Source organism: Anguilla rostrata, chromosome 6, assembly GCF_018555375.3.
Source record: "Anguilla rostrata isolate EN2019 chromosome 6, ASM1855537v3, whole genome shotgun sequence".
Taxonomy (NCBI): Eukaryota; Metazoa; Chordata; class Actinopteri; order Anguilliformes; family Anguillidae; genus Anguilla; species Anguilla rostrata.
The window spans coordinates 2214952-2240554 of NC_057938.1; the positions used below are offsets into that span (position 1 = coordinate 2214952).

Here is a 25603-nt window from a genome sequence, read left to right on the forward strand (position 1 = left end):
AAAAGTAATTATTCATCCTCTCAAAAGGCTTTTACTTTTGGTAGCCTATCCTAGCATGCACGCTAGGTGGCAGTGTAAGACCGTCCTTTCACTGATAAAAACTAGACCCTACAGCGTCGGATTACTTGCGTCGCCATGGTTGTCGCTTGCCGTAAAGAAGTTTACTCGATGTCGTAATCGTTTGGATTTGGAGCTCCAGCCTTTCCGCACCCCACCTAATAAAAAAGTCCAAATGGTGTGCAAACCATATGGCGGACATAGGTGCTCCCAATAGGAAAGTTGTAGAGCACATTCAGATGCATCAGTCGATGAAGTTTTGTGTTGATCTGACTTATGGTGTGGGAGTTATGACCTTTTATAGTATGATCTTTTGTTATAGCGCCACCATCTGGCCGACATAGGTGATTTTTAGTGCCTGAGTAGTGGGGGGCCATAGGAACCCACATACCAAATTTGGTTGGTCTACAACTTATGGTTGCTGAGCCTCAAACATTTTAACTGAGAAAACTGCCACGCCCCAACTAAAAAGTCTAAATGGCAGGCAAACAAAATGGCGGACATAGGTGGGGCCAATGGCAAAGTTGTAGAGCACGTTCAGATGCATAGGTCGATGAAGTTTTGTGTTGATCTGACTTATGGTGTGGGAGTTATGGCCTTTTACGCAAAACCCTTTGTTATAGCGCCACCATCTGGCCGACGTACGTGGTTTTTAGTGCCTGAGTAGTGGGGGCCCATAGGAACCCACCTGTCAAATTTGGTTGCTCCAGGACTTATGGTTGCTGAGCCTCAGACACTTTTAGCGGAGAAAAATAATAATAATAATAATAAGAATAATCCTAACAGATACAATAGGGTTCCACCAGCTTCGCTGCTTGGACCCCTAATAATCCTAACAGATACAATAGGGTTCCACCAGCTTCGCTGCTTGGACCCCTAATAATCCTAACAAATACAATAGGGTTCCACCAGCTTCGCTGCTTGGACCCCTAATAATCCTAACAGATACAATAGGGTTCCACCAGCTTCGCTGCTTGGACCCCTAATAATCCTAACAGATACAATAGGGTTCCACCAGCTTCGCTGCTTGGACCCCTAATTATGCAGACATTAAATCATACAAAAGGGATGGTGTAATGATGATTTGTTTTACACAAATGCTAATCATTTCTTAATTTTTGTTCTATGTTAATATTACATTTATTACACTCAACATTTATTATGCCAAAAAGTAAACTTGTTGCAAAATACTGCTTTAATTGTCAAAATCGGTTTATAAATACAGTCTGTCCATAATCTGTGCCAGGACTGTAGCTATCATTTTAACTACAGTCACTTAAAGTGAAAAGATTGTTAAAGTTGTGTTTATTGTTATTCATCTCATTACAGGGTGCAAAAATGAACAAAATGCATTACCCCAGGGAACACAGTGCATTAAAAGTATATAATTGGTTTCTTACTGTGCAGACTGCAGAGCACTTCAGATCCTGCTTTAGCTCTCTGACTTCTCTCCTTTAAGAACGCCTCACAGGTGTTCCTCAGAGACAGTTTATCATGTTTTCTTCCACATCCTGAATAACGTTTTTATTTTATAGGTCTTTTTAGTTATTGTAGTTTAGTTTGTAATACAATTTATAATTTGAATGAATTCATTTATTCATTAATCTTTTATTGCAGTAGTTAGCCTCATTTGTGCCTTTGCTCTGTAAAAGGATGAGGTATTTTTTTATTTAAAATTTTGTAAAATGACTCACATTGTGGGTGTTTTATATATATTTGTATTTACAGAGTTATTTTTAATTTTTATTCTGGCATCTTATTCACCAGTGAAACTTACTTTTCTCCAGATCGACTCAGATTTTCAGTATTATCATTGGACTGTTTTGTCGTTGCTGAGGTCACTCCTGCAACGACAGGAAATCTGTCCTTCAGCGCCGGTGCGACATTCATCTTCGTCGATCGGCGTAATTTTTTTGGCAAACATGTAAAAACCAGGGGCTATTTATAGCGCAAATATGTGTGCGACAAAACAGAATTCGAGCACCGCTAGCAGTTCAATGAATAGCTGTTGCTTCTTTCACACCTCCCCCCCCATCCCACGCCTACACGGAAGGGCACTTCCCCGATTCCTCTATATGAAATATTCTGTTTCGCCGCACACGAATTTGCGCTATAAATAGCCCCTTGTATTTACATGTTTGCCGAAAACATTATGCCGATTCGCTTCATTTTGCATTCCATTTCTGATCCGCCACAATAGCAGAGCTTACAATCCATGGTAACTGTGGGTGGTAGTAATGCTGGAGGGCACTGTATATGGTAGAAGAGTATCCATCCTCCATCTATCCATTATCTATACCTGCTTATCCTGGTCAGGGTCACGGGCACGTGAGTATCCGAACCCAAAGTCCTATGCAGAAATGCACAGCTTTGTATATATTTTTTCTTCCCGAAAGTTGACCAAAGATCTTTGGAAGATTACATGGAAAGTAGAAAGGGGGTATGAAAGGGATAATGAACCAACAGTAATTTCTTGTGCACAATAAAACATGTTTTATTTAATTTCCCAACACATTAAGAGATACATTTATTACATAGTTCAATAAATGTGTAAACAAGCCCCCACTCGGAGGAATGATCAAAATAGCTGGAGTATTTTACTGTACCATCATATATTTTGTATCAGAAGAATAGAGGTGATGGCTAGGGCCTTCACCACTCTGCAGAAACATGACAGAGACTGACAAATCGATTACTAATAAATCATTACAAAACAGTCACAGCATTCTACAGAATATCTAAAGATCACAATACAGACAACTTTATGATTTTAATCACCACTTACATGATGTCCTTGTTACTCTTTTAGTTCAGCAAAAGAAAACTGACTTTTAGAGAATCAAATACAATTAGACTATATCAAGGAGCACAATCGTGTGAAAGATTACACACATACAGTTAATTTTGTTGGTTGAATAGAGACGCATAGTATTGTCTCTGGACACCCTAGTATACGGCTTTCATTTTAAGAAAGAAATCTCAGCGATGTTGATACATAATTGATATTTAGCTAGTTTTAGCTGAACTGGAAGTGTGTTTGTGAATGGGGTGCGGGTGTGATTATTGCCTTTAATTTTTAAATCTTTAGTTGAGAACAAATGTTGAATTAATCCTGGCCATTTTCTCTAATGAACAGCACTGTAACATTGGAAATGAGAATTGTTCAAATTTATGTACGCTTTTTTGCCCATGTAGCATTGGCTATTTTGTTTCCAATGTATTTTGCTGTAGCTCCTGCTCTGTCTTTAACAGCAGCTGCCGCTCTCTTGGCGGCTTCACTCATGGTCTCCGCTTCCATCGCGGCTCCTGCCCCAATGGCCGTCCCCGCTAACGTAACACAAAGGGCTGCTGCTCTAGCTACACCTATTACTCCCACCGCTACCTGTGATGCTGTAGTCTGTACACTGGTTGCTGATTTATCTTCATTGAAAGGTCGTTCAATTGTTTGTGCTGTAAGAGCTCGCAAAATATGATCTACACCTGCAACAAGACCCAGCAATGCACCACACAGAGACCCTACTGTTGCGCCTGCTAGCAGGTTTAACAAACATCGCCATGTGCTCTGTTTGGCCTCTTCTCTGGTTTTTCCCTTTGCCATTTCCTCTTTTATGGCTTGTTCCACAGCTTGAAACATCTCGTTGGTGTAGCACTTCCCTACGTTCTGTTCCACCATCTGATCAATCGTGTTCAGCAACTCTCTGATTTGAGCGGCGTTGCTTCTGACATCATCGTCGCCTTCAGGGGGATTATTCCAGTGTTTGTTATCGATGACATGAAACCTGTTTCCACACTTTTGGACAATTTTTTTCAGACGGTCAGTTTCATCCACAAACTGCTGGTTAGTCATGTCGTCGTCAAGCTGGTCTCCGTAGGTAAACAGGACAACGGCGTACTTCAGGGCCTCCTCCCCAAACATTTTCAGAATGTCATCCACCGCTTTATTCTTCTCCTCTGTATGCCTCCTCACAGACAGCACTATGACAAAGGCGTGAGGTCCAGGAGCACACTCTGTGATGCACTTGGCTATTTCAGTTTTTAGCCCTTCATCAGTGCACTCAGTTGAACACAACCCTAGTGTGTCAATCACAGTGATTTTCCTTCCATAAACAGTCACTGTTTCAGCCTCACATGTAGATGTAACAGACTTCGCACAACACAAAGTCTTGAACCCTGATCAGACCTTCTGTTCAAGCATTAATGTCAAGTGGCTTTTGGATGAAATAATTTACAGGCATACACATCCAACAACATTCATATTTATTTGTCTGAATGTGGCAGAGCTAGATTTTACAGCAAGAAAATCTTGTTCTCCTGCATGTTTTCTATCTGACAAAAAATGGTCGCTCTGTTTTACCTTCTTTTTTCTTCTTATTTTCGTTTGTTGTTGTAGTTTATTGTTTTTGCCCTGAACCCGTGAAGGGGAAGGGTGAAGATGTTTGTGTCTGTGTGGGTGCGCTCTCTTTCTCTCCATGCGGCAACCAACGTGTTTCCTGGAATTGCCGTGTCTCCCTCCCCGGTGTGTCACGCTGGCATGTGACAGTTTTGGTGCCAAAAACCGGGAGGGAGCGGTCTCGATGTAAGCTGAATTAGCCTTTGGTTGCATTCTGGGTGGGAGGTGTGTGGAATTCAGTTGTTTCCCAGAACTGCTGCATCTCCTCCCAGGGGTGTTGCACTGTTGTGTGACAGTGTATGAACATGTTTGTTTGTAAACTGTGTAGAAGAACGTTTCCAGGAACAGTTGAGCATTCATCATTTTTTCTTCTAACAGGTATTGGTTCATGGCTGTTTGCTTATGCTAATCACATGAACAAGATTGCGCACAAATTTACAAACAGTCAGCACTGATTATGTCATACACCTGGAATATGCACTAAAATGAAGGTCTGCACATGTCATGAATCCCACATGGGTTTTTCTTAGGAACATTTTAAAGAACAAATCTAAGAATAATTTCTGAAAAGGTTGGTGAATGAGGCCCATTTTAAGATAGACTGCTGCTCCACACAATGGTATTCAGGTAAGTTAAATAGTAGATATAGTTAAGCATTTACATATCACTGAGCATATGTGTTATACTAAACATAGCAGCTAACAAATTATTATAGTAACAAACCAATTAATTTTCTATAGGGCTACATCCTCCCCCTCTAATGGTCTGATGACTGTTTTCCCCTTTCTTTTTGAGACTGATTCATGTCTCAGATTTGTTCTGTTTTGAGGCTGAGTTTGAGTCTGATTCATTTCTCAGATTTGTTCTGTTTTGAGGCTGAGTTTGAGACTGATTCATGTCTCAGATTTGTTCTGTTTTCTTCTTGGGTAGAAACAGGCTCTTCCTCTGAGTCACTGTGGGTCTCAAGACTGGAGTCATCAGGAGGCACATCATTCACGTATGTAACATCTGATTGTTCCCCTCATCCTCAGGGTTGTCTTCAGAAAGTCTTTCCAGCTTCAATGTCCGGATCAAGCATTTGTTATAGCATTGCCAGTGAGGACTCAAACAGTGGAGGAGAATAAAGTGTTGGAAGAGCTTCTGAAAATGTTTGGGAAGGAGGCTCTGAAATCTGCCACTCTTCTAATGGCTAAAGTCGCATTGCCCAAAAACTGCAAACTGATGCCTTATAAACAAGGCAACATAATGTTTCAGCATTATTGACATTTCTTTCCAACAAAAGTTCTTCACTCCTCCTCTTTCCCTTCCTCTAATCTGCATATCTATCACAGGTAGTGTCATGTTCCTGCTAAACACATGATTTACCATAAAGGCCAAGGTAAGCAGATATGCTGGAATTTACTTCCTTGTCATGTGAATAGCTAAGAAGTCAAATTATTTCATCAAAGAGCCACTCTTGACATTAATGCTTGAACAGAAGATCTGAACAGAACTTTTTATTTTCAAGTTCTTCAACTCTCAAGACAACGCCGGGAAAGTATAATGCCAGGTAAGTAATACAGCAGCAATTTTGACAACCTTTGCTTAGTTTTTTAGTGGAAAATTGATTTCTAGACAGTTATTAGAGTTCAGATAATATAACTGTGAAGATGAAAGCCTATTCACTAGAAATGTATTTAAAATGTTTAATGTTATATAGAAATATCTGTTATAATCAAGTTCAATCAAGTTGGCACTGAGAGTGCCTGGATTATCAGACAAATTAAATAATGACTGCTACAGATTTCCAGGTTTCATTATGTTCAAAATATTTAATGTGAGGTCTTCGTGTTCATTACCAATTTATTGCATTTTTAGCTATTTGTATAATGCTTTTGATAACTGATAATGGATTTTGAAGCCCATCTGTATCTGAAGAGGATTAATTAATAACTCTTTCGTAAATGGTTGTTTCAGATGATTTGGGAGAACAATGATTAATTCAGCAATTAACACATTACTTCAGTCTAACTTAAACTGCTGCTGGTGTAAATGTGTGACTGATTAAGGCTAGTGGCACACCTGCTGGTGATTATGATTAACATGTCTTTAACACAGGTGTGTGATGAGCAGGAGGGGGCCATTTTGTATGGTCTAGGTCTCTTCTGGGGAAAACATGCAAGTTCCTTGTTGTAAAACTTTTGAATAAATGCCTTTTTTAAAAGATACTCTTTCTCTCCGATGGCTGTAAATAATTCAGCATGACAAAGTAGTGCCCTGCTTTGTCACAATAACAATGCACATATTTGCAAATGAAAGTCAAAGACACAAAGATTATCTAAAGATGGTTGTGAGCCATGTAGCACAACGGTGTAGTTCTGGTTTCAGAAATTTTGGGGGTTTTCTGTCAGTGTGAAAACCTTGTTTAAATTGGGCAGTACCATACACGTCAGCCACCTGCACTGTGTATTTTATAATTATTTAAATACTCTCCTTTGTCTACAGGGTCAGCTGATCTGAGGATTGTCCTGTTGGGTCAGACAGGAGCTGGGAAGAGCAGCACAGGCAACACCATTCTGGGAAAGAATGTGTTCAAGGCTTCACATCCTGCAAAGTCTGAAACATTCAGATGTGAGGCTGAAAAAGCGACTGTTGATGGGAGGAAAATCACTGTGATCGACACACCAGGGTTGTGTTCAACTGAGTGCACTGAGGAAGAACTAAAACCTGAAATAGTCAAGTGCATCACAGAGTGTGCTCCTGGACCTCATGCCTTTGTCATAGTGCTGTCTGTGAGGAGTCAGACAGAGGAGAAGAATAAAGCGGTGGATGACATTCTGAAAATGTTTGGGGAGGAGGCCCTGAAGTACGCTGTTGTCCTGTTTACCTACGGAGACCAGCTTGACGACGACATGACCATCCGCGAGTTAGTGGATGAAAATGACCACTTGAAAGATCTTGTCCAAAAGTGTGGAAACCGGTTTCATGTCATCGATAACAAATACTGGAAGAATCCCGCTGCTGGCCATGATGTCAGAAGCAACGCCGCTCAAATCAAAAAGCTGCTGAACACGATTGATCAGATGGTGAAAGAGAACGGAGGAAAGCACTATACTAATGAGATACTCCAAGCTGTGGAACAAGCCATAGAAGAGGAAATGGCAAAGGGAAAAACCAGAGAAGAGGCCAAACAGAGCATATGGCGACGGTTCTTAAACCTGCTAGTAGGCGGAACAGTAGGGTCTCTGTGTGGTGCATTGCCGGGTCTTGTAGGATATGGAGCTCATTTTGTGCAACTTATAGCACAAACAATTGGACAACCTCTCACTGCAGCAATCAACATGCTGACCCAAGCAGCAGTAGAAACCACAGTACAGGCTGTAACAGCATCACAGGTAGGGGTGGAAGCGGTAGATGTAGCTGGGATGGAAGCGGAGACCATGAGTGAACCCGCCAAGAGAGCGGCAGCTGCTGTTAAAGACAGAGCAGGAGCTACAGCAAAATACATTGGAAACAAAATAGCCAATGCTACATGGGGAAAAAAGTGTACATAAATTTGAACAATTCTCATTTCCAATGTTGCAGTGCTGTTCATTACAGAAAATGGCCAGGATTCAATCAACATTTGTTCTCAACTAAAGATTTAAAAAATGCGTCTCTGTTCAAACAACAAAATGAACTGTATGCGTGTAATCTTTCACACGATTGTGCTCCTTGATATGGTCTAATTGTATTTGATTCTCTAAAAGTCAGTTTTCTTTTGCTGAACTAAAAGAGTAACAAGGACATCATGTAAGTGGTGATTAAAATCATAAAGTTGTCTGTATTGTGATCTTTGGATATTCTGTAGAATGCTGTGACTGTTTTGTAATGATTTATTAGTAATCGATCTGTTAGTTTCTGTTTTGTTTCTGCAGAGTGGTGAAGGCCCTAGCCATCACCTCTATTCTTCTGATACAAAATATATGATGGTACAGTAAAATACTCCAGCTATTTTGATATTTCCTCCGAGTGGGGCTTGTTTACACATTTATTGAACTATGTAATAAATGTATCTCTTAATGTGTTGGGAAATTAAATAAAACATGTTTTATTGTGCACAAGAAATTACTGTTGGTTCATTATCCCTTTCATACCCCCTTTCTACTTTCCATGTAATCTTCTAAAGATCTTTGGTCAACTTTCGGGAAGAAAAAATACATACAAAGCTGTGCATCGAGGTACTGTACTGAAGCCTTTAAATCACAGTGTTGAAAATGCAGCTTGTGATTGTGCTGAAATGATGGTGAATAATGTTTATTCCAGAGCCAGGCCCAGCGCACAGACTGACAGATAAAGATGGAGTTTGAGAAACTTCAGCAGTTCCTGAAAGATGAAGAGGCAGCCAGGATCACTGCACTGAGGGAGGAAGAGGAGCAGAAGAGTCAGATGATGAAGAAGAAGATTGAGAAGATGACAGAAGAGATATCATCCCTTTCAGAACTAATCAGAGCCATAGAACAGGAGCTGGAGCTGAAGACGTCTCATTCCTGCAGGTAAGACGTGTCATAATCACACATAAAACATGTTTATCAAGATACTCAAATGGGAATATATTACCTTGATACAGTTTTTATAGTCTGAGTATTGGTTATAGTAATAAAAACCAGCTCTTATCCACTTATTTCAGAGCTACAAAGACGTGAAGAAACATGCTCCTCCAACCTTTCTCTCTTTGCAATCTTTTAATCTCCTCTTCCTTTCTCTGTTCATTTTTAATGTGAGGGGTAGTTCACTAGTACTGTAGCATTTCACCAATCATGAGTAAAATGGGACCAGATGGAAAAAATGTTACATTCATACCTAAATGAGTTATCATATGAATTTATAAAATGATTATAAGTATATTATGTTGATCATAATGATTAACATCATAAAAATTATTAATATCATTATAATCATCATATATATTACAGGTAATCAGTGATAGAATATAAATCCCCCCCCTCCTGTGTGTGTGTGTCCCTCAGTGGGGGTCTGGCTGCTTCATATCTGGCAGCCAGTGGGGCTGTGTGGCAGAACGCTGGTAGGGATGGAGCCATTTACTTATAGAATGAAGATCTAATATTGCTGCTGATAATCTTTATGGTAATGAAGCCACGCCCACAGCACAAGTGTCTCCTGAATATTATTGCAGAGCCCAGTGCACACTGGCGGATCCAGAGAAGGTCTCAGGAGCGCTGATTGATGTGGCCAAGCACCTGGGCAATCTGAAGTACAGTATGTGGGAGAAGATGCTGGGGACTGTTCAATACAGTGAGTACTGGAGGTAGGGAGCTCCACATTGTCACTGTATAGGAGGAATCTTCAGCATCCTTTCCACAAGCTGATAAAGCCAGTCAGAGTCATATTGGTCCTGTTTGTGTAAGGGCCCTGTGTAAGCAGTAAATTTGAAAATAATATGGCAAAGACGTAGTTAGACTTAGATGTGCAGAGCCAAATAAGCATGTTGTGGCAAGGTTATTCCCAGTGAGAAATTGCAAAAAGGCTTAATATTTCCAGGTGCAGTGTTCAGTACACACTCAGGAAGGTCCAGCTGATGGGCAGTAATGTTAACAGGAGAAGACCAGGAAGATCAGGAGGCAGTAGACAAATATCTTGTGGTCTCTAGCAAAAGAAACCAAACTGAATAGAATAGAAATAGAATAGAAATTGAAAAAGAAAACTACTTTGGTTTGTTATTCATTAAATGTGCATATATTATTTGTTACCTAGTTAAAAAAAAAGTACAGGTGGCCTAATACTTTTGGCCTGTACAGTATTTTTGTGGCTATAATGATTCTGTATAATGGTTTTGTGAAACTCAGTTTATATCATTAGGAGCCCATTGTATCTGACGGTTTCTCTTTGTGCAGATCAGTGCTGACGTCTCATTCTCTGTCCCTTCAGCTCCTGTGACTCTGGACCCAAACACAGCACATCCCAACCTCTCACTGTCTGAGGATCTGACCAGTGTGGGATGGAGTGATGAGAGTCAGCAGGTTCCTGATAATCCAGAGAGATTTGATAAGTGGCAGTGTGTGCTGGGCTCTGAGGGATTCAGCTCAGGGAGACACTGCTGGGATGTAGAAGTGGAGGGTAAGGACTGGGAGGTGGGTGTGGCTAAAGAGTCCATCAGAAGGAAAGGGGCTGCGGATTGGAGTCCAGCAGGAGGAGTGTGGGGTATAGAGCTGCTCGATGGGATATACGAAGCCCTGACCTCCCCACCTACACTCCTCACTGTGCAGAGGGAACCCCAGAGGGTCAGAGTGCAGCTGGACTGGGACAGGGGGGAGGTGTCATTCTCTGACCGCTGTGACAACACTCCTCTCTACACTTTCAAACACTCCTTCACTGAGAGAGTGTTTCCATTCTTCCATCCTTTTTTTCTGCAGATCTGTCCACTGAAGGTGTCTGTAAGAGTGGAATAGTGCTGTGTTTTTTGTGCAAGGATCAGGTGAACAGACTGCTTCTTTCACTTTGACAAGATTAATGAGTATATTTGCAGATAATATCTTTTACAATATTTTATTGAATCAATTATGAAATATAGATCCATTTCTGCAGCAGTTCATGATGAATGTAACTTTGAAATCTCATGATGTTGCAGTAAAAATCAGGTTAAAAGAATTGCATTCCATCACATCTGAGCAGGATTCATTAAAATATTTGCCGGTCACTCAGCATCAAAAAAATATTATTTTATTTGAAACATTCTGTAGTGTTTCCATGAGAAGTGTCTAATTTCTTTTCAGATAACTTCCTGATGTTATCACTGAGTAATAACTGTGCTATATGGTGGTAGTGTAAGTATGTGGGTTTGTGTGTAATCAGTTGAGATGTAATAAATATACCAGTGCAATCACTCCATAGTGCTGCTCTTTTCCTGACCCGTCACCAGTGTGTCTCCCAGGTGTGTGATAAGGTAAGTCTCCTCCTTTCGGGCAGTATGAACACAGGCAGAGGTAAACACGCCACTCATACGCTGGGTTTGGGTTCAGTTCAAACTCACATGAGCTGATCTGATATACTGATTAGCTAATTACCCTGCAAGTGCTATGAACTCTGAGATTGAGTTTGCGATTTTCACCTGAGCCCGATAAAACCGGACCAGAGCCCGAGGGTTTGGGTCGGTTCAAGTCCTAACTCTGCCTGTTTCTATTGGTCTGGGTGGGGTTTGGCTCTTTGTAGCTGGGCCTTTATATTTTGAGCACAGAGCGCTGTCTGAGCTGGATGGCAGTTGTAGGCCAGCGAGTCTAAGCTGAGCTCTGTAAGTGACAGAATGGATGCCTCAGAGCCGGGGAGAAAGAAGTTATAGTCGGGGGAGAATGAAGTGAGGCAGCAGCCATCGAACGGAGAATCCCAGGTCTGGATGAACTTTTACACGGTTTTTAATCGAGCTGCAGATGAAAGCGTGGGGTTCGTAAAATGTGAATTCTGTGATGCCCTGCTTAAGTATGGGAGCCGTGAAACAGGAGCATCAGCGTTATGACAGTATAATGCACAAGCCTGCCGCTGTGCTCCATCAACTGATCTGATCCAGACATCAATCACATCTTTTCTGAACAGAACATCAGCGATACCCCAAACCACGGCATGTCTACTGTACTGATGCACTTATTAAAAGTCAGGGTCAAACCAAATTCAGCTTCCAAAACACTGCAACACGTGGGCTCTGGTCAGACTCAGGCTGAATAGAATGCGGGCTCATGTAGGGTCAGGCTGAAGTTTTTGGGCCTGTTTCAAGCTCTAGTCTGAGAGTGAGGGAAATGTCTGTGGTCATACTCACTCTGTCCACAAGAGGGCGACAGAAGCTGTGCTGAGGTGTTGGGTGAAGCCCTGGCTCAACCAGATCTGCATTCAATCGCTCCTTTTTTCCGTCCTTACCACCTTTCCTAGTATGGAAGACCAAACCGGTCAAAAATACAGTAATTCGACATCTGGAATCACGTCATTGTCAGAGTGTTGTCAACAGGCACATTCCAATCGTGTGTCTTTACCTCCTTGAACAGCCAATTACAGTTTACTTATTAATTTGATTATATTGGCAAATGTTTCTCCCTATAATTGTAGATTCCTAAAAGCCATACCTTTGTTTTTGGTTTTTGAGAAAGAATTGTCATTGCATTTACAATCATTGACGCTTATAAAATAATTAAAGCAGAAAGATTAAAGTGTATATTAGTCCTCAAGAAATTCACGATGACTAAATTGAGAAGAACAATCGTGTGAAAGATTATACGCATACAGTTCATTTTGTTGGTTGATAGGCACATAGGCATAGTATTGTCCTTGGACACCCTAGTACAGACCTTTGATTTTAAGAAAGAGATCTCAGTGGTGTTGAGACAATATTGACATTCAGGATTAGCTAGTTTTAGCTGAACTGGAGAAAGTGTGTTTGTGAATGGGCGTGGGGGTGATTATTGCTTTTCATTTTTAAATAGTTAGTTAAGAACAAATGCTGATTGAATCCTGGCTATATTCTGTACTGAACAGTACTGTAACATTGGAAATGAGAATTGCTCAAATTTCTGTTAGCTTTGTTTCCTCTACAGCAACCAGCGGTGTTTCCTTGAATTTCCGCATCTCCCTCCCAGGGGTGTCACGCTGGCATGTGACCATTTTGGTGCCAAAACTCGAGAGGGAGCGGTCTCGGTGTTAGCCGAATCAGCCTTCGGTTTAATTCTGGGGTGGGGGGGGTGTGGCATTCAGTACACCCCAGAAGCAGATTGGTCTCGGCTGCGCTGGCTGGTAGAGAGAGCACACGCACCTGGGTTGCGTTAGCTAATCAGCACAGGTGCTTAAAGGTGTGTTTCTCCCCACAGTTTGGTGCCGAGACAGGGAGCACACACTGAGACAGAGTTTTTGAGTTTTGTCTTGTTTTTGTCCTCAGAAAGGAATGGTTGGCAGTTTTTCAGGAGCTGCCCTGCATTGGAATTTTCTGTTTCTGCTCTTCTCCGTGAGTAACAATAAAGTGTGCATAACCTCTGACTTTTGGTGCCTGTGTCTGTGTTTCTGTAGAGTAAGCGCTGCATGAGCAGTTCTCCAGTCACACTCCGAGCACTGTGCTGCGTTCCTAAATAAGAGGTCTGTCATTTACAGAAGTCCAGCAGACCCTTCGGTCTGCATGGCACACACATTCTGAACCTATGCTAAACCTCAGCTCTCTCCATCATCTTGCTAACAGAGGATATTTATCACATATTGTATTTTCCCCTCCAAAGCTGAATTTTGACCTCTCGCGTGGTGAACCGTTTTTAAGAAGTGGCTACACGTATTGGAAAAAGTAAATCTTTTTCTTAGGAGAATTTTGTTTTTTGGACATGCTCTATTAAAGACACAAAGTACAAGAGGCGTTCTCCCTCTGTCCAGCGCAGCTGCGAACGTTTCAGTCACACACTGTAGATGAGTTGACCAGAGGAGGATGGGTTCCCCCCTTGAGCCTGGTTCCTTTCCAGGTTTCTTCCCATCTGCCACAGGGAGTTTTTCCTTGCTGCTGTTGCTTTAGGTTTGCTCCTGAGGGAGTTTACGCCTGGGTCTGTACTCTGGTTGCTACTGTGGCATACTGTAGTGCTGAAGCATACTGTGACAATTGTTTGTGAAATATGCTATATACATTTTGATTGATTGATTATTGAGCTGTTCTAAAGCCCAGCTCTCTCCATTAGCTAAACAAGTGATGATATTATGATACTACAATGAGTAATGGATTGTGGACTCAAACTCTGGATTTGTGTTTCAATAATGTTTGTAGGGGAGGGTGTGTGCTTGAGATTAGCTGGGGACTGAGATTCTATTTGGATTAACACACATGAGAGAACTGACAGAACCTGAAGAACAGGGCTGGTGTAAAACTGTTGGCAGATCAGCCAATCAAACCTCAGTGATACAATGCTGCCCCCTGCAAGAAGTGCTGTTTGATAATCAGGTGTGTCTAACAGGAAGAGCGAAGTAAAGTTTCTCACAGCTAAAGCTTTAGTTACATCGTGGACCTTTTAAAAAGCTTCTAATGTATGTTTTCCAGAAATTAATGAATTTCAGAAAATAATGTATTGGAGGGAAAAACAATGCGAGACTGAGAAGAAGAACAGAGATGTGAGAGGAGATTAAAGAGGCTTTTTTACCTGCTGTTTGAGTAACAGCAGTGAGTGAAACTGAAACTTTAGTTACTGGATTTAGCAGAAATCATTACTGAGCTCAGAACAGACAGACAGAATGGCGTCTGGATCTTCTCTCCTGGAAGAGGAGCTCTCCTGTCATCTGTGCACTGAAAACTTCAGGGATCCTATTGTCCTGAGTTGCAGTCACAGATTCTGTAAGGCCTGTCTGCAGCAGTACTGGGAACAGAAGGGATCTCAGGAGTGCCCAGATTGCAGGAAAAGATTTAAGCAAGAACCTCCTCGTAACCTGCCCCTGGGGAATGCAGCATCTGAAGTGCTCTGCAGTCTGCACAGTGAGAAACTCAAACTCTTCTGTTTGGAGGATCAAATACCCGTTTGTGTTATCTGCCAAGCTTCAGAAAAACATGAAAACCACAAAATGCGACCAGTTCAGGAGGCTGTGGAAGAGTATAAGGTAATTGTCAGATAACATATTTCACATTTTACCTTATGTTTAATAGCTTGTAATAATTTTCAGTTCACGCACAGTATCACAGTATTGTGTATGCTTTATCCTTTTCTTTTCATTTCATTGGGATTAAAAACTATTGGGTTCTAACAAAAGAACTGTATAAAGTGAACATAGTTCTCAGGCATGACTGCAGTTTGAGCTCCATAATATGTGTCACATGACTAACAGAGGGAGAAAGAGGGTGGGGCAAAGCCAGCATCAGATGTCAATCAGTGGAGAAACTTTTTTTTCACTGGGAGGTCCCTGATTTTTACATGGGTCTAGATGGCAGTGTTGCACCTGAAGGTCTAAAATATCAGTTCTGGATGCCATGCACTATCTGTTTCTAGAAGGCTGCTCTGTGTTAATCAATATCTGGAAATTTCTGTGTCTGTCTCAGAGCGTTTCTCTTGTTCCCTCCGAACAGCCTCGCATGTCAGATGCTCTTTAGAGCTTGTATGTTTATGAAAGCCTTTGTTATATTCAACAGCATGATTCCAGTTTCAGTATCCCTTCACTTTAAATATTGAGTCAGAATTTGCACACAGTGATCTGAATTTCCCACAAGGAAAGCAGAAACTGCATCTGCTTTTACTGTGTATTCCAGTCAGTCTCTCCTGTCATATCAGTCAATTACAAAAGACCATTTTTACCACTGAAAAACTGGCTTAGATACTTGTCCTCTTTCACACGGTCAGGTTTTTCTCAACTAAAATCCTCTGGTGGAGTTTGCAGTGGAGGGTCTGGTCCAAATGTAGTGCTGCTGGAAGCTGATGTGTTGCTGCTAGCTAGTGAAGCTGGAGGGGAGCTGATGTCATTAGCTGAATTAGCTGGATCGAGTAGCATAGCAAGACCAGCAGTGTCACTGACTTCATTTGAGGTTGTAGATCCAGACGCTGTAGCTTTGGCACGTATCAGTGGTTCTGAGTGTGAATGAGCAGATCCAGTAAATTCTGAACTCTGTCCTGTTGTGGATGGGGCAGGTAGAGCTTTGAGCCATTTTCTGACATCCATTTTGTAAAGTAAACGCTGCTAACGCTCAAATTAACCCTTAAACTGACAAGGCCTGTGAAATCTGAGTAGGGGTGGGGTTGCCACTTTACAGGATTTCATGTATTTTTAACCACTGAATTTCATGATTTGATGATTAATTATCAATTAATTATTTTTCATTCCCTTAAAAAACAAAAATTGATTTCTGGATTAATTCCAATTATATACTTTTAATGCACTGTGTTCCCTGGGGAAATGCATTTTGTTCTTTTTTTACACCCTGTAATGAGATGAATAGCAATGAACACAACTTTACCAATCTTTTCACTTTAATTAAGTTACTGTAGTCAAACTGATAGCTACAGTCCTGGCACAGATTATGGAGGAAAATCCCTTCTTAGGTTCGGTGGGTGAGTCGGTGATGCAAGAATAAAGATAAGAACTTATGATTTCTTCTAATAACCTTTTTATTCTCTTTAATCAATAATCCTTTTCATGTACGTAGGCCTACGGGAGGTCTCTAGTACCATAAAGATACACAGAGAGCTTCTTCCCACTATGTTTTTACATCCTTTATATACAACCAGATCTCCTCCTACCCTGATGTATCTTCCCTTTAAAATAACCAATCCCAGCCTAGGTCAAACATATGTTTCATAAGTTAGTTTAACAATAACTATTATATAATCTTCCATTTTAATCAATGACAGATATTTCACTACACACACTTACAGAGAAATATATATGCATGACTTGAATAACAAGTATTTGTCCTCATGGTTAACAATTGATCCATCTTCCAGTTTCAAAGTACATGCACTTTACATGCATTCACTACATGCTGTAATCCAACTGAAATATTGACTCATATACACACCACCATGTTCTAACAAACTATGTTTATATCAATGCTGTTGCTGTGATTACTTTGATTTTCATTCATTCATTTTAATAGAATATAATCTATACTTTTACTAGATATAGCAAATCAGTTATTTCTAAATCAGTATCCTTTCTCTTCTCTTACAACTCAAAGGTCTTCTGCACAAGACACAAGTTTCCCACCAGAAGTTATTTACAAAATTCCACTCAAGTAAATGTTTACAATTTTCCCTCCTGCAACTGGAGTTCAAAGATTCTTTAGGTAGTATGCATCAGTGTACAAGGAGACCACTGTCTTTCCTTAGTTACAAATAGACATAACACAGAATACCTATTGTTCTTCAGAGATCATCCCATAATCACATACATTTAAATATATTCTTTATCAGTACAATCTTTAATAAGAAGAAATATAAAAACATTAAAAGAATGAAGAAAACCCATACTTCCACACAGACTATATTTATAAACAGATTTTGACAATTAATGCAATATTTTGCAACAAGTTCACTTTTGGGCATAATAAATGGTGCTTGTAATAAATGTAATATTAACATAGAACAAGAATGAAGAAATGATTAGCATTTGTGTAAAACAAATAATCATTACACCTTCCTTTTTTGTATGATTTAATGTCTGCATAATTGAGCATTATAATTTTTCTTAATTGGAAATTTTATAAGCAGCTCAAACACATATTTTGTTGTCCAGTATTTTTCTACATAGAATTATTACATTCATTTTACATTTACATTACAGGCATCTTATCCAGAGCAGCATACAACAAAGTGCATAACCGTACCCAGGGACAAGTGTGTTGAAAACCCTAGAGGGAAGTACAGTTCCAAGTGAAGGGAACAACCGCGTTGTTTAACTTGGACCCTGTAGGTTAATCTGTTGAACACAAACAAAAGCAGTCTATGCAAATAATACAAGCAATAATTAAACAAGTAGGCATGAGGTATTCATGCAGTGAAATCTATCATTTTTGGCTAGTATACTTTCTGCTCTTGTGCTGTCTATGTATGCAGTGAAGTTTACTCTCAGTCTGTGCTCTCAGTAAAGTGTGGACTCTGTCATTTCTTTCCAGGAGAAACTCAGGACTGCACTGGCTCCACTGCAAGAGAAGCTTAAAGCCTTTAATGCTGTGAAACTAATCTGTGATCAAACAGCAGAGCACATCAAGGTACTGTACTGAGGCCTTTAAATCACAGTGTTGAAAATGCAGCACTGGATTGTGTTGAAATGATGGTGAATAATGTTTATTCCAGAGCCAGGCCCAGCACACAGAGAGACAGATAAAGATGGAGTTTGAGAAACTTCAGCAGTTCCTAAAAGATGAAGAGGCAGCCAGGATCACTGCACTGAGGGAGGAAGAGGAGCAGAAGAGTCAGATGATGAAGGAGAAGATTAAGAAGATGACAGAAGAGATATCAACCCTTTCAGAACAAATCAGAGCCATAGAACAGGAGCTGGGAGCTGAAGACGTCTCATTCCTGCAGGTAAGTCATGTGTCAGAGTCACACGTAAAACATGTTTATCAATATACACTCCTAGGCAAAAAACAAAATGGGCCAAGCCCAAAATGGCTAAATATTAAGCTTTTAATGGTCTAAACAACCACTCATTGGTCAGGAAACTAGCAAGAATTAAACAAATAGATAAAGTAACTTAGGATGGGATAGCTTTTCCCTTTGATTTCTTTAAATGTTTAAGCCTTGTGGGTAAACTTGCAGACAGCTATTTACAGAAAGAAGAGTCAATGTTGTTTCATTCCATTTTGATGGCTTCAAACAGTTGATGAGTAGTTGAAAAATGTTTCCTGGTTAGTTTGTTTTCTGAGGTCTTGAATTCTGCTGTCAGTTTTTGTAAGCTTTTTTCCTGTCTTTGAGAACTGTAAATTTCAGCAGGTGGTCATCCCTGCATGATGAGGCTTTTGGCTTTCCAGGTTCTTTCTTTCTGGCAACATTACCTGTTGTTTCAAAGTGTTGACCTATTCTCTTAATAGCTGATAGAAAAATAGGGATTACCTCTGCCTTTAGGGTCTTGTAAATTTCAGAATATCTACAGCCTGACAAAGACCAGTTATGCGGTTTCTGACAGCAACCTCTGCATGATATTTTGCTTTTTTTGGAGATTATTTCGCTCCTTTAATGTGGGTCTCACAATACTGCATACTGTAGATCTCTCCCTGCTCTATCAATCCTGGTTCCATTTAAGAGCTTGTTATCAGACCCTTGATGGGCTGCATCAGGTGTGGCAGATAACCAAATAATGGCTAATCTTTTAAGAAAAAAAACATCCCAGAAGAAAATTTTGTACATGCAGACATGTGTTGGTTTGAATTTTACATCAAACATTTTAATCATTATCATGATTTTACCTTTGCGTACAAGAAGACTATATATGTGAATTTCCCTGTTTCTAGCTTTTCCCCAAACAGTTCACTGCAGCAAAAGTAAACGAGCAAATGGTGGCACAGGAGGTCTCAGGAGTGCATTTGTTTAATTCTTGATAATTTCCTGACCAATGATTTGTTGTGAAGACCATTAAAAGCTTAATATTTTGCCATTTTGGGCTTGGCCAATTTTTTTGCCCAGGAGTGTACTCATATTGGAACATAATGCATTGATACAGTTTTAATAGTCTGCGTATTGATTATAGTGATAAACTCTTATTCACTTATTTCAGAGCTACAAAGACGTGGAGAAACGGTATGTAAACTCCTGCCTTATTCTCGATTCAATCTTTTAATCCTCTCTTCCTTCCTCTCTTAAGTATAAATATGAGGGGTAGATCACAAGTACTGTAGCATTTCATGAATAATGAGTGAAATGGGACCTGATGGAAAAATTATAAAAGAATGTTACATTCATACCTAAATTAGTTATCTGATTTAATTATACAATGATTGTCTGTGTATCACGTTAATTATAATGATAAACATCATTATAATCATCGTACAAATAATGGGTAAAAAATGTACTTTTCCCCGCATGCTCCAGTGAGTGTGTGTCCCTCAGTGGGGTCGGGCTGCTTCATATCTGGCAGCCAGTGGGGCTGTGTGGCAGAACGCTGGGAGGGATGGAGCCATTTTCTTATAGAATGACGATCTGATGCTGCTGCTGATAATCTTCTATGGTAATGAAGCCACGCCCACAGCACAAATGACTCCTGGATATTATTGCAGAGCCCAGTGCACACTGGCGGATCCAGAGAAGGTCTCAGGAGCGCTGATTGATGTGGCCAAGCACCTGGGCAATCTGAAGTACAGAGTGTGGGAGAAGATGCTGGGGACTGTTCAATACAGTGAGTACTGGGGGCAGGGAGCTCCACATTGTCACTGTACAGGGGGAATCTTCAGCATCCTTTCCACAAGCTGATAAAGCCAGTCAGAGTCATATTGGTCCTGTCTGTGTAAGAGCCCTGGAGTGAAGAGACTGAGCACCAGTTCTTAATCTCACTGATTAAAATATAATGTTGCTTTAAGAGTGATAATGTATTTTAGGCAAAGAACAAGCTTGGCACCCTCTTACAATGATTATGCAACATGGAAGCTATTAATATATTATTAGCTTTTAGTTCTGGTGCTTCTCTCCCACATGTGTCTCAGACTATAATGGTAGTTTATTAAAACCCAGTTTACATCATTATGAGCCCATTGTGTCTGACGGTTTCCCTTTGTGCAGATCAGTGCTGACGTCTCATTCTCTGTCCCTTCAGCTCCTGTGACTCTGGACCCAAACACAGCACATCCCAAACTCTCACTGTCTGAGGATCTGACCAGTGTGAGACGCAGTGGTGAGAGACAGCAGGTTCCTGATAATCCAGAGAGATTTGCTGGGGGGCGGTGTGTGCTGGGCTCTGAGGGATTCAGCTCAGGGAGACACTGCTGGGATGTAGATGTGGGAGATGGAGGTAGCTGGGTGGTGGGTGTGGCTAATGAGTCCATCAGCAGGAAAGGGCGTGTGTATCTTAGCCCAGAGGATGGAGTGTGGAGTATACGGCTGCGCAGTGGGACATACATAGCCCTGACCTCCCCACCTACAGCCCTCACTGTGCAGAAGAAACCCCAGAGGGTCAGAGTGCAGCTGGACTGGGACAGGGGGGAGGTGTCATTCTCTGACCCCAGTGACAACACTCCTCTCTACGCTTTTAAACACTCCTTCACTGAGAGAGTGTTTCCATTCTTCCATCCTTTTTTTCTGCAGATCTGTCCACTGAAGGTGTCTGTGAGAGTAGAATAGTGCTGTGGTTTGTGGGCAAGGATCAGGTGAACAGAATGCTTCTTTCACTTTGACAAGATTAATGAGTATATTTGCTGATAATATCTTTTACAATATTTTATTGAATCATTTACGAAATATAGATCCATTTCTGCAGCAGTTCATGATGAATGTAACTTTGAAATCTCATGATGTTGCAGTAAAAATCAGGTTAAAAGAACTGCATTCCATCACATCTGAGCAGGATTAATTAAAATATTTGCCGGTCAAACAGCATCAACAAATTATTTTTTTATTTGACATGTTCTGTAGTGTTTCCATGAGAAGTGTCTAATTTATTTTCACATAACTTCCCAATGTTATCATTGAGTAATAACTGTGCTATACGGTGGTAAAGTATGTGAGTTTGTGTGTAATCAGTTGAATTGTAATAAATCCACCAGTGCAATCACTCCAGAGTGCTACTTTTTTCCTGACCCGTCACCAGTGTGTCTCCCAGGTGTGTGATGAGGTAAGTCTCTCTCTCCAGTGCAGTATGAACACAGACAGAGACAAACACACCCCTTATACGCTGGGTTTGGGTTCAGTTCAAACTCGCATGACCTGATCTGAGATCAGCTGAGTTATACTGATTAGCTAAGTACCCTGCTTGTGCTGTGAACTCTGAGAGTGAGTTTGCAATTTGAGCTCAATAAAACTGGACCAGTACCCGAGGGTTTGGGTCAGTTCGGGTCCTAATTCTGCCTGTTTCTATTGGGCTGGTTGGGGTTTTGCTCTTTGTAGCTGGGCCTTTATATTTTGAGCACAGAGCGCTGTTGAGCTGGATGGCAGTTGTAGGCCAGCGAGTCTAAGCTGAGCTCTGTGAGTGACAGAATGGACGCCTCAGAGCCGGGGAGAAAGAAGTTATAGTCAGGGGAGAATGAAGTGAGGCAGCAGCCATCGAATGGAGAATCCCAGGTCTGGACAAACTTTTACACGGTTTTTAATCGAGCTGCAGACGAAAGCGTGGGGTTCGTAAAATGTGAATTCTGTGATGCCCTGCTTAAGTATGGGAGCCGTGAAACAGGAGCATCAGCGTTATGACAGTATAATGCACAAGCCTGCCGCTGTGCACCATCAACTGATCTGATCCAGACATCAATCACACCTTTTCTGAACAGAACATCAGCGATACCCCAAACCACGGTGTGTCTACTGCACTGAATGTATCTGTAAGAGTGGAATAGTGCTGTGGTTTGTGTGTAAGGATCAGGTGAACAGGCTGCTTCTTTCACTTTGACAAGATTAATGAGTATATAGGCAGATATATATAATATATTTAACAATAATCTATTTAATCGTTAAAAATATATAGATCCATGTCTGCAGCAGTTCATGATGAATGTAACTTTGTAACCTCATGATGTCAATGATGGGACTGGTTTGTGTGTAATTAGTTGAGGTGTAATAAATGCAGAGTGCTGCTCTTTTCCTGACCCGTCACCTGTGTGTCTCCCAGGTGTGTGATGAGGTAAGTCTCTCTCTCCAGTGCAGTATGAACACAGACAGAGACAAATTCTCCCCTCATACGCTGGGTTTGGGATCAGTTCAAACTGAATTCAGCAGATCAAGTGAGAGAAGTGGATAAGCCCAGTGCCCCCTGGATGGTGCTGTGAACTGAGCATGAGGGAAATGTCTGTGGTCATACTCACTCTGTCCACAAGAGGGCTTCTGAAATTGTTGTGTTGTGTGAAGCCCTTGCTCTACAAAGTGTATGGAGTGTCAGCAAGGTGAGGATTAATTGAAATATGTTTAATTTTTTGAACCCAGCAATTTTTGCCGTTAACACCCTCGTTTACGTCCGGCACTCTGAATACCGAACACAGTTAAAACAGCTCACTTACCCAACTGTAAAATATATTTATTTGATTTAATTTGGTAATCGCAGAATTTGATGATAGGCAGTGCAAATTGTTTGGATCAACCTTTATCAAAATGTACAACTCATAAAACATTAAGTTACAACAAATATTCACATCTAATCTAACGACGAGGTTCAACTACCATAAAACAATTAACAATGGTTACAAACATGAACAGCCACACAAGAAATGAATGAAAGAAGATACCAAACCACAGCGTTTGTCCCAAGGTAATCCAAAATGAAGAAACCAAAAGACAGCAGAATATTCCAAAAGAACGAGAGATGAAATTTAGAACGGCAGACCTAGATGCAGGACTCGGATGCCCACTTCCAACTGTTACAAACTTCTTCCTTCCAAGTATCCCAAGGACTGACTAAAATCTAGAAGAACGCTATATATTTTAACTGGTGAAAAAGAGGAGGGGGCAGGGGCATTGACACCCCCTCTGACACACACACGTACATGCAGGCACACACACACACCTCAGATAGTAACCCCCCAGGTCCTCCAGGCTATGCTGGCTGAGCACTTTGAAGCTTCCTATGGCTGATAATGGCTAAATGGTGAATTACATGTCTGGCAGGACTGAGAGAGCACTGGGGCTCCTGTCTCACCTGCTGCTCTCAGCAGTGGGGCGGTTTGTCCGTTTGTGTGATTTCGTGGTTTGCTTGTAGCTAGAGGTTTAGTTACAGAATAATATCATATGTTAGGGTGTGAGAGTATGTTTGTGTGTATGTGTGTGTGTGTGTACTCTGTCCTTCAGACTGTGACAGGTTTGTGAAACCCATTGACTAGCAGAGGAGCTTCAGCTCACCACAGTACCCTGAGTACAGAGGAGAGACTGAGTCTCAGAGCACTGCAGGGTGATCAGAGCTTTTCACTGCTTACCTGCATCATGGACCAGCACTGCATGCTTACTGATGTTACACATTACAGAAAGAAAACAGCTCAAATTCATCTTCATTAACTTAACATAATTATCCATTTTAATATTATCAGTTTTTAATGAAGATTCTTTTCATTTTAAGGGTGGAAAATTTCTTTATTAAAACTGTGTACTGCACTGAATTCTCAGGCCTTCCATCAGGGCCTCTGGCTCCAGGCACCAACTTCCCAGGGACAAGAAGAAGTTAGAGTGTGTGTCTGTGTCCGTCTGTCTGTCTGTATGTCTGATTGTCCGGCCATTCGTCTGTGTTGGTGCCATTATTTATTCTTTGTTTGTTTTATTTTATCCTTAACTAAAAACACTATGTGACTGCAATGTATACACATGCAGTTCTGATATTGAACACAGGGTGGAGCACTAATGCAGGAAGTGCATTTAACCAAGCTTCTGGTGGTGAGAATCAGGTGTGTGGAACGGGAAGCAAACAGTTTTTGACCGTGTCTTTGTGGCAGTTGTTAGCTTCGCTGGCGTGCTTGTATGTGAATTTGCTGAATGGAAACAGCAGCGCTGCTATCTACCTGTGTTATGGTGAGCATGGTTATGCCGAAATGTAAATAAATGGATCGCCGAATCCAAAGACAAACAGCGCACTGGACATTGGTTTATTTTTAGCCCAGAACACGCGTCCGAAACAAGTTCACCCGTTCAGTGGCTTATTTAGGTTTAATAGTTTTATTGAAGTCATTACGTTCTTCTTCTTCTCTCTCTCTCTGTCTGCCTCGTCTCCCTTCCTCTCCCTCCTGCTCCTCTCCCTCGTCTGCCTCTCTTCTCCTCGTCCTCTCTCCTCTGCCCTGCCGCCCATACCTCAGTTGAACTGCCCCAGGCGCCATTTTGCCCTGGACTCTCCACACGTACTCTAGATAAAGACTAATGATTACTTATGATTTAGAGGCTCTTTCTGTAATGCTGAAGGTTAAAGGTCGACGTGATCTTATTCAGTATTTGTGATATATAATTGGACATAACTACTCGTTTAGTTTGTTAGATTTTACTGTATGCTTATGCATGAAGTATTCACTAATAAGATGTAGAATTAGGTATATTGTTAGTAAAACACTTTTTGATGATAAAAAATCAGGGCTGCCCTGACTTTCTTTAGCTCACAGCCACTCTTCAACAGCACGGTGGACCATAATCCAGCAGGATAGTGAGTATTTCTTTTCTTTACCCCATCCTTAGCATGCGCTGTGACACTGTAACTCCACACAGGAACGTTTGGGGCCTCTGGTTTCCTGACCACGGGACTGATCCTCCGTTGAGTCACGCTCACCATTAACCTCTCCTGCTCACCCACGGCATAATGAAGAGCCTGTCCCCTTCCTCCGGTGACTCTGCAGTAAAGCCTAGCTGACTGATCAGTCAGGCACCAGCTTGGGGTAGGAACACCCCCTTTTAGGAAGAAATGGTGCAGCCCAATTTAACCTACTTCAGCATTAAAACAGTGATCAGTGGTTTATCTGTCAGTGTTTGATGGACAGCTACAATACTATGAGCCAATCAAATGTTTGTGGGCCCAAAATAATCCACCAACCAGGTTCCAGGGAACGCATGTGGGGTTCTGTTGCATCAGTGACTTAGTGAGAATAAAATCTCA

At 41.2% G+C, this 25603-nt stretch overlaps 2 protein-coding genes and 1 long non-coding RNA gene across 3 annotated transcripts in view; all 3 read left to right on the forward strand.

Annotated features, from left to right (window-relative positions):
- Positions 1-22133, forward strand: part of LOC135258161 (E3 ubiquitin-protein ligase TRIM35-like) — a 24221-nt gene extending 2088 nt beyond the window's left edge. Inside the window, exons 2-6 of the mRNA XM_064341455.1 lie at positions 18024-18119; positions 18205-18435; positions 19625-19647; positions 20124-20242; positions 20657-22133. Coding sequence (XP_064197525.1) covers positions 18024-18119; positions 18205-18435; positions 19625-19647; positions 20124-20242; positions 20657-21180 — 993 coding nt within the window. The 3' untranslated portion in view covers positions 21181-22133. The remainder of the gene's footprint in view (positions 1-18023; positions 18120-18204; positions 18436-19624; positions 19648-20123; positions 20243-20656) is intronic.
- On the forward strand, positions 5867-8930 carry LOC135258162 (GTPase IMAP family member 4-like). The gene is made up of 3 exons (XM_064341456.1): positions 5867-5996; positions 6932-8646; positions 8732-8930. Exons 1-2 carry the CDS (start codon positions 5990-5992, stop codon positions 7978-7980), a joined length of 1056 nt encoding a protein of 351 aa, XP_064197526.1. The 5' UTR covers positions 5867-5989; the 3' UTR covers positions 7981-8646; positions 8732-8930.
- A 1433-nt stretch (positions 22134-23566) lies between the features above and the next one.
- On the forward strand, positions 23567-25405 carry LOC135258181 (uncharacterized). The gene is made up of 2 exons (XR_010330894.1): positions 23567-24537; positions 25109-25405. It is a non-coding gene; the product is annotated as an uncharacterized LOC135258181 (long non-coding RNA).
- The last annotated feature ends 198 nt before the right edge of the window (positions 25406-25603 follow it).